The 15853-nt window shown below is 33.4% G+C and overlaps 1 protein-coding gene across 2 annotated transcripts in view; it reads left to right on the top strand.

Moving 5' to 3' along the window:
- LOC149776689 (cytochrome P450 3A24-like) overlaps positions 1–15853 on the top strand; it is a 119796-nt gene that overhangs the window by 61861 nt on the left and 42082 nt on the right. For both annotated transcript variants that reach the window (XM_089941226.1, XM_089941225.1), the window contains exons 8-10: positions 951–1099; positions 10455–10579; positions 13576–13669. In XM_089941226.1, the coding sequence (XP_089797352.1) occupies positions 951–1099; positions 10455–10579; positions 13576–13669 (368 nt within the window). The remainder of the gene's footprint in view (positions 1–950; positions 1100–10454; positions 10580–13575; positions 13670–15853) is intronic.

Genomic DNA, 15853 nt, shown 5'->3' with positions numbered 1-15853 from the left:
AGAGGTTAGTGTTAGGACTGGTCGGTCTGGTGTCAGGATAATGTGACTAGGTGTGACATCATGCTACATGTCTGCGGCATGATGCCCCAGTGCTAGACATCACTATAAACTGCCACACTGCAGACATCGTAGCGATATCACTGAAAAATTGTTAAAGCTACGTTAAAAATCCTAATCATTCATACACACACACTCTCCCTTCTCTTCATATTAAGTACAGCACAATATAGCCATCATAACAGCACACCTGTGTCCTATCTCAAAAATAAATTTTCCTTGATTATACTAATCATAGATTGTTTTGCTACTCTTGTTTGCTGTATTTTCTCATGACCTTATTTGCAAAGTCCACCTGACCCATATACCACATGGATGCTAACCTATTACACAAAGTCCACATCACCCATATGCTACATGGATGGTTAAAAATTTTTGAAAGTCCACTTTTTACCACATGGAACTCTATTGCATATAACATCCTTTTTATGCCATCAGGTTTTATTGAATCATGGTAATAATTTATGATTTTTTTTACATATTTATTTTATCATTTAAAAGACCAAGCAGACTTGAAGCATAATGCATATCATGGTTTCCAAGCATATTACATATCATGGTTTCCAAGCATAATGCATAGCATGGTTTCCAAGCATAACACATATCATGGTTTCCAAGCATAATGCATATCATAGTTTCCAAGCATAATGCATATCATGGTTTCCAAGCATAATCAAGCTTAATTCATATCATGGTTTCCAAGCATAAGCTTATTTTATTCAGAAGCACTAAAGACATAAAACATGCTTTTAGAAAAAGGATCACATCAAAAGTACAGATTGTTTTGTTTGATTAATAAAAAGATGAAATAAAGTACTAATTGGATCATTTTCTGTTGTTAGTCTATGTGGCAGATTTGCCATGGATGTAACTGGATACTTTTCTTTCTTTAGGCTCTGTGGCAGATTTACCATGGATGTAATTGCCAGCACTGCTTTTGGAATCCAGACCAATTCCATTGAGAATCCAGATGATCCCTTTGTAACCCTGGCTCAGAGAGTGTTTTCCTCTGAAATCTTAAGTCCATTTGTTATCCTATCAGGTATAAGAATAATGTTTCATTAAGTAACAACCATATTTACCTTGGTAAGAAATCCAGGTGTTATCCTCTCAGGTATGAGATTAAATGTTTCATTAAGTAACAACCATATTTACCTTGGTAAGAAAGGCAGGTGTTGTCCTATCAGGTATAAGAATAAATGTTTCATTAAGTAACAACCATATTTACCTTGGTAAGAAATGCAGGTGTTATCCTATCAGGTATGAGAATAATGTTTCATTAAGTAACAACCATATTTACCTTGGTAAGAAATGCAGGTGTTATCCTATCAGGTATAAGAATAATGTTTCATTAAGTAACAACCATATTTACCTTGGTAAGAAATCCAGGTGTTATCCTCTCAGGTATGAGATTAAATGTTTCATTAAGTAACAACCATATTTACCTTGGTAAGAAAGGCAGGTGTTGTCCTATCAGGTATAAGAATAAATGTTTCATTAAGTAACAACCATATTTACCTTGGTAAGAAATGCAGGTGTTATCCTATCAGGTATGAGAATAATGTTTCATTAAGTAACAACAATATTTACCTTGGTAAGAAAGGCAGGTGTTGTTTTATCAGGTATAAGAATAATGTTTCATTAAGTAACAACCATATTTACCTTGGTAAGAAATCCAGGTGTTATCCTCTCAGGTATGAGATTAAATGTTTCATTAAGTAACAACCATATTTACCTTGGTAAGAAAGGCAGGTGTTGTCCTATCAGGTATAAGAATAAATGTTTCATTAAGTAACAACCATATTTACCTTGGTAAGAAATGCAGGTGTTATCCTATCAGGTATGAGAATAATGTTTCATTAAGTAACAACAATATTTACCTTGGTAAGAAAGGCAGGTGTTGTTTTATCAGGTATAAGAATAATGTTTCATTAAGTAACAACCATATTTACCTTGGTAAGAAATGCAGGTGTTATCCTATCAGGTATGAGAATAATGTTACTCCTTGAAATTTTTAAAATAAAAATTGAATGTATAAGCAATTGAAAGAGTGAAGCATATACAATTACTCAGAGTCAGAAATGGAAGTAACCAAATAACCCACTGGAAGCTACTTCCAAGCTTTCTCACATACCTGCATTAACCAAGTTGAGAAAAAAACCCATGTGGACAGTGCTAAGATGTGTAAAGGCAGGTGTCTTAGACCATTCAGCTACAAAGGACTGTTATGCCTTAGCTATAAGATGTATGCCACTATTTGATTATCGTCTCTGCCTTGGGGGAGGTTATAAGATCTGCCTAAAATACACCTGTATATATTGCTAAACTACACTTGACTTAAGTCTCCATCAGCACAAGTGTATCGTGGTCAGTCCAGAGGTATGAGTACTTTAGACCCAGATCTACCATTACATTATGCAACTGCAGATCTGGGAGTACCAGTCTACTGTTGACAGTTGAGTGCTTTCTGTATACAGATAAATATATTACAGTTCAGTCAAGTTATATGGAATACAAATAAAATCCAACTTCCTGTTTAGGTCACTCCATAATGAAAATTGACTCAAATCCAAATCTTGCTGGAAAATATTTTGACAAATCAAAAGTCTTTAGTTACCTATTTAATTTTTTTCATTTTATCTCTACTGGTCGTAGACCAGCAGAGCATGTGAGGATGGTCTTTTGTCTGTTTATCCTGTCTGTCCATTGATTGGTACAAGTTTGTTGTTTCTATGTCTCCTAGACTACATGGAGGATTGCCATGAAACTTCAGACACACATTCATCCCATTGTCTAGTTGATGCCACTCATACATCCAGTATGGCTGGCACAGCAGTCATCCTGAAAACCTTGTTATTCCTAGAACACAATTATATGATGGCATGTAGATCCTAAATGAAAATAGTGCCACTTAAAGATGTAGCCATCTTGAAAATCTTATCACTATTTCTCCGGAATGAATGATCACCATTTCTCCTAGATGGCTGTTAGAATTGATGTTGTGTATTCAAATGAAGATTTATTATAATGTCTAGTTGGTCCTGAATGGAATTGCTGTGCATCTCATATATATAAAAAAATGTCTACCATGGAAGCCACCATAAAAATCTTCCAAAACAGAATGTCTTATCAGTAATGGCATTCATCTGAAGATTTATAATGCTTTGTTGTTCCTAAATTAAAAGGGTGTTGACCTGACTTCCAATATAGTCACCATGGTGACCATCTTGATAATCTTGTTATTGCATCTCTTTTTAAATTGACATCAGTTTTTATTGGGTTGGTCGTAAGGGGGTGCTCACCAGTTATTTTGTACTTTTGAGAGAGTGACGTATGTAAGGTGAAGTTCTTCACATTTAAAACATGCACAATGGAGAGAATGTTGGCATACCTCTATGCTACATTAATGTAATGTGGATGATATTTCTTTGGATATTGTACTTTTGGAAAATGTACATGATTTAAGCACACTACTAACTAAAATGACTGCTCCCTTGTGCTAAAAAATCAGCCTGAATTAGTCTAAAGTACACTATCTATAGCAGCTATTAAAATAGGGAAAATGAATTTTGCCATACTAGACAATACCAGCTTCTGAAAGTGCAGTGAATTACCAATATATAAAATGTAAAAAAAGTTATCGGCTCTTTTTTATACAATTTACCTCTGAAGTTCAGGAAATGAAAATGACCAAGTAGAGCTAGCACTTTTTTGAAAGGTACACATCTGGAGTAGGGCCAAGCTGTATACTCTATAACCCATATTACACCCATCAATCATACATCAAAATAAAATAAATTAAAGGTTCTTTGAATTATACCTAAGATAGACAAGGTCTTTTTTAAATAGCCAGTATAACCAGTGAGGAAAGCCGGGGAAATTCTGTTTCTTTAAAATTCTAACCCTATGCAAAATATGAAACTGTAGAGTGCCACCTAAAGGAAAATGATGTAGGTTGACCCTCAGTATGGCCACCATTGTGGCCATTATGAAAATAATGTTATATTTACTCTTTCCAAATGGATCAGTATGGGGTGTCACCAATAAACTTATTACAAAACCTAATTAGTATTAAATGAAAATGCTGCTAGTCATAAAACCAAATGAATATGGCTGCCATGACAGCTGACTTGAAAATCCTGCTCTCACTACTCCCCATGAATGGATAGTCATATTAACATGGGGTTTTTAACAAAAGACTTCTAAAGGTGTCTACTTGGTCCTAAATGAAAGTGAAATGGTGCCTATTTGAGATCCACTATGTCCACCACACCACCCAAATTGAATATCTTTACATCACTAATGAATATTAGTGATGGATTCAACACTCTGCAGTTAAAGAAAGAAATGATCTTGTCCAGAATTCCTGGTAAATTTTTTTGCCCAGTAGAGCATAACCTTTTTTGTAACATCTGTTACCTGTACTGTTGAATAAAGTTCTATGATGGAGGGGCAAGAACTGGAAACATGACTTGAAATGTCAAATACAGTATTTTAATGGTCAGAATATTTTCTGGCAAGTTTTATAATGGTGCAGGGCCCTGTCTTCAGATAATTTGCTTATGAAAAATAGAACTAGTGCAGTAAAGTAATGCTGTGAAAATATAATTCCATAACTTGGCAACATGCCAAACATCATACTGTAACAATATCATGTAAATTTTATTCCATAAGGTAGCAACCCACCTAGCAACCTAATAATACCACTTCAAATAGCAATTCATGATGCAGCAAACAAACGCTTAAGAACATGATGTAATACTGCTATTAAACATTGCATTCCATAATTTGGCAACACATCTAACAACATGATGCAATAATACCATTTAAAATTGCATTCCATAATTTGGCAACACATCTGACAACATGATGTAATGTCATTTAAATTGCATTCCATAATTTGGCACCACATCTAACAACATGATGTAATAATGTCATTTAAATTGCATTCCATAATTTGGCACCACATCTAGCAACATGATGTAACAATATCATTTAAAATTGCATTCCATGATGTGGAAACAACCCTAACAGCATGATGTAATAATGTCATTTAAATTGCATTCCTTGATGTGGCAACACATATAGCAACATAATGTAATAATACCATTTAAAATTGTATTCCATGATGTGGGAACAACCCTAACAACATGATGTAACAATATCATTTAAATTGCATTCCATAATATAGCACCACATATAGCAATATCATGCAATAATACCATTTAAAATAGCATTCCATGATGTGGAAACAACCCTAATAACATGATGTAATAATATGATTTAAATTGCATTCCATAATGTGGCACCACATATAGCAATATTGTGCAATAATACCATTTAAAATAGCATTCCATGATGTGGAAACAACCCTAATAACATGATGTAATAATATCATTTAAATTGCATTCCATAATGTGGCACCACATATAGCAATATCGTGTAATAATACCATTTAAAATAGCATTCCATGATGTGGAAACAACCCTAACAACATGATGTAATAATACCATTTAAAATTGCATTCCATGATGTGGAAACAACCCTAACAACATGATGTAACAATATCATTTAAATTGCATTCCATAATGTGGCACCACATATAGCAATATTGTGAATGGGACCCCAAGTGGCCAAGTGGTCTAAAGCGCTCTCCATTACGGATCATTGCCATCTCACCTCTGTCTGCGTGGGTTTGAGTCTCAGACTCGGCCAATGTGGGTATGTGATAAAGCTTGCCAGTAGCTTCTTGTAGGTCAGTGGTTCTTTCCCGGGTTCTTCCTCCACCATTAATACTGGCCGCAATGTATAGCCTATCGTGTGCTGAAAAATGGCGTTAAACCCCACAACAACAACAACAACTGCCTAAATCCTCCAATATACACCAATATTGTGTAATAATGCAATAAATTGCATTCCATGATGTCACACCACATATAGCAATATTGTGTAATAATACCATTTCAAATTACATTCCATAATTTGGTAGTAAACCTAGTAACCTGATGTAATAATGCCAATAAAATTGCATCACGTGAAAATAATGTAAAAAATACCATTTAAGATTGCAAAGATGTTGGTGCATTTGCTGTGAATTAAATTTCCTGATCATAATTTGTTGTTGTGGTGATTTTGCTATTATAAACATTTTCTTTGTTACATAAATTTGTGGGTATGCCTCAAAAAGAACAAATATCTATATCAAGGACTTTTTACGATAGGTATTAAAAGTTTTGTGATCATCATGAAATGCATGGCAATGAATGCAACATCAGTAAAATTAAATTTGCAATCTTAATCTGGTGTTTATTTGCTGTAATATTTATGAAACTAGTTGAATTATATATAATACCGCTTGATTCATCTGTTAGTGTTTAACTTAGGTTAAAGTTTATATGTAAAATCATAGGATTTAACGTCATATGCTTTAAACATTTCCCAGTTAAAGCAGGGTATCTTTCTGCAACCTTTTCAGAAAGTTGGTACCAGTAACCTAATTTTAAGTGCTTTATATCTTTGCATGTATGTGTCTTAAATAGTTTCTCATTTATTCTCAGCCCATGTCCTCAAACTAAAACTAGGTTATTTTCATTTTGCTTACCGTATATACTCGCGTATAAGCCTGTTCGCATATAAGCCGACCCCCCCCTCCAAACTGAATTGGTAAAACTGTTATAAAGTGCATGACCCGCGTATAAGCCGACCCATAATTTCTAGACTACTGGTAAATCACAAGATGCACAAAGTGAGTTCTGAATACGTTTATTTAGGCAACTCACATGATCAAATAAAATGAAAGTAAGAAAGCTAATTTATATGTTGAAATAAAAACAATTCTAAAGTGTTAAGTCTTAATGGAAATTTAATTAATCCTCATTCTAAAATCATGAATTATAAAAGTTCTATCACTTTTAGAATCCTTCAAAATCTGGCTCTGTATCAGACTTGCCAAACAGTTCACGAAACTCGGCTTCTGTTATGGGCGTGCTTTCATCAAATACATCGTCATTGTCATTATGGTCATCCGATATGTGTCGTTCTCCTTCTCGCTCTCCTCGTCATTGTCGGATTGAAATATAGCATCATCCTCTGTTCCATCCATGGCATTGCTGATACAGCATTTCCTGAATGATTTTGCAATCATTTCCGATGGAATTGAGTCCCACGCTTCTTTTACCCACTTGGTGACCAAATCGATGTCCAGCCTCATTAAATTCTTGCCTTTTGTCATTTTCACAGCCCCTGAACAAACCCATTCTGCCCACATCTTTCGTAACTTGTCCTTAAAAGGTTTGTTAAGGCAGACATCAAGAGGTTGTAACACTGACATTAAACCTCCTGGTATCAAAGCCAGTGTTGTTTTCATTTTCTTTGCGGCCTTTTTTACTTCATCGGTCTTACTTCAGTTGATCAAAATATGATTGGTTTCAGCGTGGACATTATTCAAGTATTGTGACAGTTTATAACTTTGAGCAGAAACCATGTCCACTACCATATCTCATTAAACAATACATCTGAGAGTCGGCATGTACATGTATTAGTAAAGTCATTGGCATTGTGCAACAAAACAAACCTCTTATCCCCGAGGCATTTACCACAGATTAAGCATATGGTAGCTATTGTACAACACTCTACTGCTAACAAACCACTTTGCTTTACAAACAACTAAACAACAGTAGTATATAAACTGTGGCTGCCGATTACTTCTAAAACACCTGTCAAAGAAATCCCACAAATTATATTGTTTTACAGTTATTCACGCACAACAAACCTGTATGGAGCCTCTCGCTATTGTTCCTTTAAGACTATCGTACATGTATTTCTACTCTCGATCAAAATGTTTGTCGTATATACCTTCAGTATCGTAATTCTTTTATTTTTTTACATAGATTCTTTTCATATTTACACTGAAATAAGCTAGTGTGCATTTGTACGATACCGTAGAGTTTAATGATTACTGATTAGCTGAGGGTTGAATACTTGACTGGAGATTACTAATATGGCGGTTCTTTTGGAAAATACATGTACTACCGTGGCTCAAATAACTTGTATGGCTGCATTTTCTGGTGGATGGACATCTGTCTAATAGATGTCAAGTACGTTAAAACATGTTTTTCATTCATTATCCTACCACTTAAGTTAGAAAAAAAATATTTGTTTCACTTCATGACAGCACAAATCTTATGAGCCATGTGGCATCATTAGGCATGTGATCTCATCTTCGGCAATCGACAGAAACAATGAATACTGAAAATTGAGGGAAAAAAGTGTTCAAAATTTCAGACTTGGACCTTGGCCCGCAGATAAGCCGACCCGCCTTCTTCCAGGCCTTATTTTGTTCCTAAATTTTTTGGCTTTTACGCGAGTATATACGGTATATTTGATTACACCATCCTCCATCTAAAATTTTAGTCTCAAATTTCAGATGAATCTTTTGATTTTTAACCTCAAGCTACGGATTAATCATTTGATTTTTAATCTGAAGTTATAGATGAATGTTTGATTTTTAATCTCAAGTTATAAATGAATCGCTTGAAAGTTTAATTTCAAGTTACAGATGAATCTTTTGATTTTTTTTGTGTGGGAGTGTGTGTTTTGGATTTTAAACATAGTTTTAAGAGTTTTAGTCATATCACTATGATGTCTTTAGTGTGGCACTTTGTAGTAATGTCTGGTACTGGGGCATCATCCCACAGACATGTGGCATAATGTCCCACCCAGTCACATTATCCTGACATCAGGCCAACCAGTCTTAACACTAACCTCTTATTGCTGAGTGCCAAATGAAGCAGCTACTGGTACCATTTTTATAAGTTTTTGGTATGACTCAGCTAGAGTTCGAACCTGCAGCCTCCTCCATCTGAAGTGGATGCTATAACCATTTAGGCCACTGGAGCTTTTTTTAAATTATTTCAAGGTACAAATGAATCTTTTGAAGTTTTAATTTCAAGTTATAGATGAATTTTTTATTTTTTATCTGAAGTTAGAGATGAATCTTTTGAAATTTTAATTTCAGGTAATGGATGAATGATTCAATTTTTGATCTCAGGTTACAAATGAATCTTTTTATTTTTAATCTCATGTCATTGGTGAATCTTTTGATTTAAAAAAAAAATGTATGACAAACTGCGAGACAGTAGCTTGTACCAGGGTTTAAAAGCATTCCTTTCCTGGGTAGATCTTTGCCTTGGAGATAAATGTGAAATAATAATATGTTTGATTTACCAACTAATCTTCTCTCATTTGTATATACTGGTATGTGTCATACAGTTTGCCCATGTGAGAAAGGCTTGTGGTATATGCCTATCTCACATGAGTGCACTAATTGGCACTATAATTACATTCTTATGATTATGTTATTATGCATGTCAGCCATATTGCTTTCATTATTGGAAATAAAATGACACATTTTTATGGCCTGAAAGTTGTTATCATCTACAACCACATTTTCTGTTGTAAACCTTCTATATTCTTTCTAACGACATGTTTCTTTTACAAAGTACTCTGTATTAATTAAACTACATTAATTACCTATGTTGTGCCACCTTTTTACAAATACACTTTTTTGTTAATTAACTATATCAGTAGCTATGTTATGCCACTTTTTACAAAGAACTCTTTATTAATTAAACTACATAAATATGTTATGCCACCTTTTTACAAAGTATTCTGTATTAATTTAACTGCATAAATACCTATGCTGTGCCACTTTTTACAAAGAACTCTCCATTAATGATATTATATCAATACCTATGTTGTGCCACATTTTTCATATTACTCTGTATTAATTAAACTACAATAAATGCCTTTGTTATGCCACCTTTTTTTGCAAAGTACTCTTTTATTTAAATAAAATTATTATTATTATTATTATTATTATTATTATTTCTCTAAGCTATATAAATATATATGTTATACCATCAGTTTTCCTACAGTAGTTTCTAATGTGTATGTGTGTGTGTGTGTATGTGTGATTGGGAATTTTAATGTAGCTTTAACAATTTTTCAGTCATATCGCTATGATGTCTGCAGTGTGACAGTTTATAGTGATGTCTGGTACTGGGGCATCATGCAGCAGACATGTAGCATGATGTCCCACCCAGTCACATTATCCTGACACCAGGCCAACCAGTCCTAACACTAACCTCTTAATGCTTATCGCCAAGTGAGGCAGCTGTTAGTACCATTTTTGTAAGTCTTTGATATGACTTGGCTGGGGATCGAACCCACGACCTTCCGCTTCTGTGGCGGACACTCTAACCAATAGGCCACTGGAGTGGTCTAGTTTCTAAAGAGAAGTGATAGAAAATTAAGTCATCTGTTAGAAAGTTATTTTTACATATCAAGGAGTACTCTGATTTTTTTCTCCATAAATACGTTTTGTCTTTATTTTTCAGTGTTATTTCCAAGAATTGCACCATTGATGACAAAATTGGGTCTTGGATTCTGGCCAAATGATGCCATACAGTTTTTTGTCAGCAGGACCAAGGAGATTATTGAGGACAGAAAGAAGGGGATCAATGTAAGAGATAATTGTTTTTCCCCAATACAAAAGAAGTTTTAAATAATGTTAGTGATGATGTTGTTGTTGTTGACATTTTTTGTTGCAGAAGCTCATTTGTACTTGAGCATTTGAGGGGCCCCGAGTGGCTGAGTGGTCTAAAGCGCTCTCCAGTACGGATCACTGCCATCTCACCTCTGTCTGCATGGGTTCGAGTCTCGGATTCGGCTAATGTGGGTATGTGAGAAAGCTTGCCAATAGATTCTCGTGGGTCGGTGGATCTTTCTGGGTTTTTCCCCCGAGTTCTTCCTCCACCATTAATACTGGTTGCCTTGTATAGCCTATCATGTGCTGAAAAATGGCGTTAAACCCTACAACAACAACAACTTGAGCATTTGAATAAGCTCCTTGGAAAAAGCTCACAATTTATCACTAAGCTGTTATTATCAAATTCTATCAAAATTCTATTTTTTACTTTGAGCTATAGAATACTGTTGCAAAAATAGTTTTTTCTTTGAATGTAAAGCAATGTTTTATTAGCAATACATGCAGAGAGCGGGTAAAGCAGATATTTAGAACTGTGAAACCACCAATGTCTTATTGTGTACAGTAATTTTCCAATACAAAACTGTTGTCCCAATTCAGTACAATTAAAAACACTTTGTACATTAGTTTGAAAACTTTTCTGTTCAGCTTGTGTCAAAGAACTATGACAGTTATCATTCCACTTTTTAGAAACAACTATTGTTAATTTTTCTGCTATATATTTTTATTATTTACCAGTATGGTAGCATTTTGCATTTATGTGTCAGAATTCTTTTGTAGGATGGAACAAAACAAAATTAAAATGTTTAAAAATAAATGTTGCATCCATCACAGTCCAGGAAGGTAGAATACAGTAAAAATATCAAGAGCTACATTTTTTAAAAGCACCAGAAATTAATATATTATGCTAAATAGGAATGCTTCTGTTATGCAAAGTTTTAAATTAATGTGTCGCATGGGATAAAGTAATGACATAGTTTGTTACTGACCTTATATATAATTGTATGGGATTAGAAATAGATTACAGAAACTAAAATTACATACATATTATTACTTTAATAAATAATTTCTTTTATTATTATTATTATTATAACACAGAGACATTGCTTGGCCAAAAGGAAATATAGAGATTTGTAGGTAATGATTATATTCAATTCATAGATTACTGTATTTCACATATTTTTTTGTACCCTTTAATTTTTTGTACACAATCCAGTTATCAAAATCATAATTATTTAAATGTATCATAATTTTTTGTACATACCACTTTGTATTTTTCGAAAAATCCGTTAAAATTATTGGACATAAAATTTCTACTAAGAAGATTTACGTTTTAAAAACAATCAAAATACTGTATGGCCATTTTGTTTTTATAAGACTTGATAATTAATTGTTGGTGAGAAAATACAATGAATGATGCATAAGCTCTCTTATTGTCATTACAATATCTACTGGTGTTTATTAACAAATGGACAAACGACTTCACAGACCATACCTTTAAATGTTATCTTTAATTAGTTCTCCTTATTAAGTCCGTCACTGTAACAAAAACACCACGTGCATTTTAAAATGAGTTTGATGTTTTCTTATCCAACAAAAATTACATCTCAGTACATGCAAAAGTGAAGACCACAGACCATTGGTCAACTAGTTTTATTGTTTCATTATAGTCATACAGACATAAAATATAAAAACCATGCCATTTTCTATCGTAAATTTGAAAGTCAAGGACTCCATTAAATTGATTCATATATATACATATACTATCTTTTAAGTGCTTGTTCTGTTTTGGCTTGGATATAATTAACATTTTATTGTAAATCTGTTCTACGAGATACCCCTCTATTATCTTTATTGGCGAGTTCGAAATAACAAGTAATGTATATGATTGGTTGTCTTTAAAACAAATTCTATATGAACAATGGCTTCAATATCACATTGACATATCTTCTTTACCCTAGAGAGAGCCTCATTTCCCTACTGGCAGCCTTGCTGATTTGACCTATTCATTTGATTCTTGCCCTCAGTCTGGTTTCAACTGGAATAACAAAGTGCTAGGCATGTTTAATTACCATGTAAATAACACTGCATAGCCATGTGATTGTTGTGACAATGTACATCATAATTAAAACAAGAATGAATTGTTGATTTAGTGGTGTTTATTGATAATGGAATATAGTAGGGTCATAATACATGAGGATTATCACAATAATCAGGTAACTCAAAATGCAGTCTTTTTTATCTTTGTAAAAACTACAAATAAAAACCACCCTGAATAAATATGGTATTGTACACTGACACAATTTTATTTCATCTCTCTCTCACACACACATACAAACACATGCACGTGCGCACTCACGTGCATTAACTAAAACGTGATTTCAGGTTCCTTATATTTTTTTTGCAATTTGATAATGAAATTATTGCTGCTCTAAAAATACAAGTTGCACTTAATTTTTTGACAATGTGAACTTTCGTCATTGTGTACAGTTTACCAATAAATAAATAATACCATTACCTAATACATCTTCAAACCATCTTAATCATTTTGCCAACAATATACACAACATAACAGCTACATATGCTCTAAATGCAGAGGAGCTATCACACTGAGACAATCCTCTCTCTCTCTCTCTCATTAATAACAACAAAACTCTTTTTGAGTACTTTTATTGTAATTAGTTTCTTGAGTTGAGAGCAGAATGAAACAGAAAAATATACATTTACTTTGTATGTTTGTACTGTTAGGTTGTAAAGTAGCATGTGTTCTGTAGAACTTGTTCAGGTACTATCCCTTTATTTTTTGTACGGTCAGTACCACAAAATGATAATTATTTATTATACATATAATTTTTTTTTACACTGAAATTAATCATTCATGTACAAAAAATTACATGGAATACAGTAATAAAAAAATCCGTAAGTGCTGAATATTTTATATTAAGATGTGATTTAACTTTTTGTTGGTGTAGACTGGTCGAGTTGACTTTATACAGCTGTTGCTGGATGCAGAGGAAGAGGTGCAAGAGAAGAATCAAGAGTCAGGATCACAGTCTAGCAGTAAAAGTAAGGTTAACATTTACAGTACACTGATACAAAAACTATTTACTTGTAGAAAATGATTTGATTGAAATAAATTGAATATTGGACTATAGTTAGTAGATTACAGTGGTAAGGGTTCTCATTAGGGGTGAAATAATTCATCAATATACCACTCGCTCGATAACTCACGCCAGGATAACTTGTGATGTCTGGCATGGCTCTCAGTTTTTTTCTCCTAAGAAAATATATTTTAAATATCTTTAAAATATGCTGAACATGAAAAAATTACGATAAGAATTTGTAAATTAAACCTTGATACATCGCTCGTTTTATCATCGAAAAAGGTGATTAATGCCCATAAAGATAGAACCCATGTTGTGAAATTTTCAAGTTCTAAATAAGATATTATATATTATGTAAGTTTTTTTATGATAAATGTTTGTCAATACACTGTAAATAAACAGTCTGGTGAATTATCAATCAGTGAAAACTTCTGGTAAATGCTAACAGGTGGCAACAGTGAATAAAATAAACACCAATTAAATGTCTTGCTATGTGAAAGTCACGTTCTAACCCGTTAATTCCGTTTCATTGTAAACATTATGATTGCAGCATATTCTGTTTTAAAACATGAAAAGAGTCAATTGACCGTCACATCGAAACCCGTGAGTACCTCTGTGAGAACCTAATTACATGCCGGCTTTGTTTTGATTAACAACTTGGGGAAGTGTTTGTTGCATTAAAAAATCAATTAAAAGAGACCTGTGTTGTTTTATCACTTTGAATATGTCTTTTGTATCAAATCAAGCAAGGGAGGTACAAAGAAAAAATTCAAAGGCATGCAAATCTGAGCATAAAGTTCTTGTGGTCACTACCTTTATAAAAATTCATTTTATTTGACCAATCAAAAATGGTTTCACATTTTTATGTACTTAGCATCATTAAAGTATATATTACCAATCAGTAATGTGTCTTAATCATTTGTAAATGTGACCATGGAGAGTAAATCAAGCGGAAGGTATACTCAGCGACTGAAAAGCTGTGCATCATAGATAGGGTTCATAATGGTGAAGCTTGAGCCAAAATTTGCAAGGAACTAAAAATTGTTGAGTCGACACTTCGAGGTTGGCTTAATGATGAGCAGAAACTTAAGGATTACTTAAATGATATTGATTCAGATGATGGAATCAAACGAAAACGAGCTTGGACTGCACAAGATACCAAATTAGATGATGCTGTGTACATTTGGTTCACACAGCAATGTGAACAAGGTGTTCCCATCTCTGGAACAATATTCAAGGCCCAAGCAGAGAAAATGGCAAAAATTATGGACAATAAATCTCATTTTAGAGCAAGCCATAGATAGCTTTGGAGATTCCAGCGCCGACATGGAATTAAACAAAATTCATTGTCGGGAGAGATATGCTCAGCAAATCAGGAAGCCAGATGTAATTATCCAAACCAGCTCAGAGAGATAATCATTTGTGAACAATACACAGAAGACCAAATCTTTTAATATTGCCATACGGTGGCTGGAGACCCAAATTGTTGACTATGTAAAGATCACACAGTTGAGAAATCTGTGGGATTTTGCTCAGTGGCAGAAAAATCAAGGAGTAACACACAAAAAAATTAACTGATTTTTTTTCAAAATGTTAAGTTATATTTGTCAAGCGTGTCACAAATGGCAAGTATTATTGTGTTCAAATTTATTTCGTTTTAAATTTGTAGACCCATTAAATTCATGTTGGTAATGATTAACCCTTGTGATTTTTTTTTTCATTTTACTTCTACCACAATCAAATCTATCTATCTATCTATCTATCTATCTATCTATCTATCTATCTATCTATCTATCTATCTATCTGTGTATCTATCTATCTATCTATCTATCTATCTATCTATCGACAATGTTTCTTGAAATGAGTGTTGATCTTTTGTATTAAAAGAATCCATCTAGTTGGACCAAACAATAAAACTAGAATGTATCCAATTCAGCAAACAAATTAATGACATAGTACGTAATGTGTGAAGTGGTACACATGTTAAGTGAACAGAAACCATGTGGAATAATGTTCTTGTTGATCTCCTCAATATACTGTAATTTATCCTGAAATTAATGTTGCTCTTTGAGGAAAAATAAACAAAGTACACCATTATGAAGAGATATTTATTCACAGTTACTCTCAGCTGTATCATAAATTGAGT

Source organism: Sinohyriopsis cumingii, chromosome 18, assembly GCF_028554795.1.
Source record: "Sinohyriopsis cumingii isolate HCF-2022 chromosome 18, ASM2855479v2, whole genome shotgun sequence".
In the NCBI taxonomy this organism is placed as follows: Eukaryota; Metazoa; Mollusca; class Bivalvia; order Unionida; family Unionidae; genus Sinohyriopsis; species Sinohyriopsis cumingii.
This window is presented reverse-complemented; position numbering and strand designations above follow the sequence as displayed.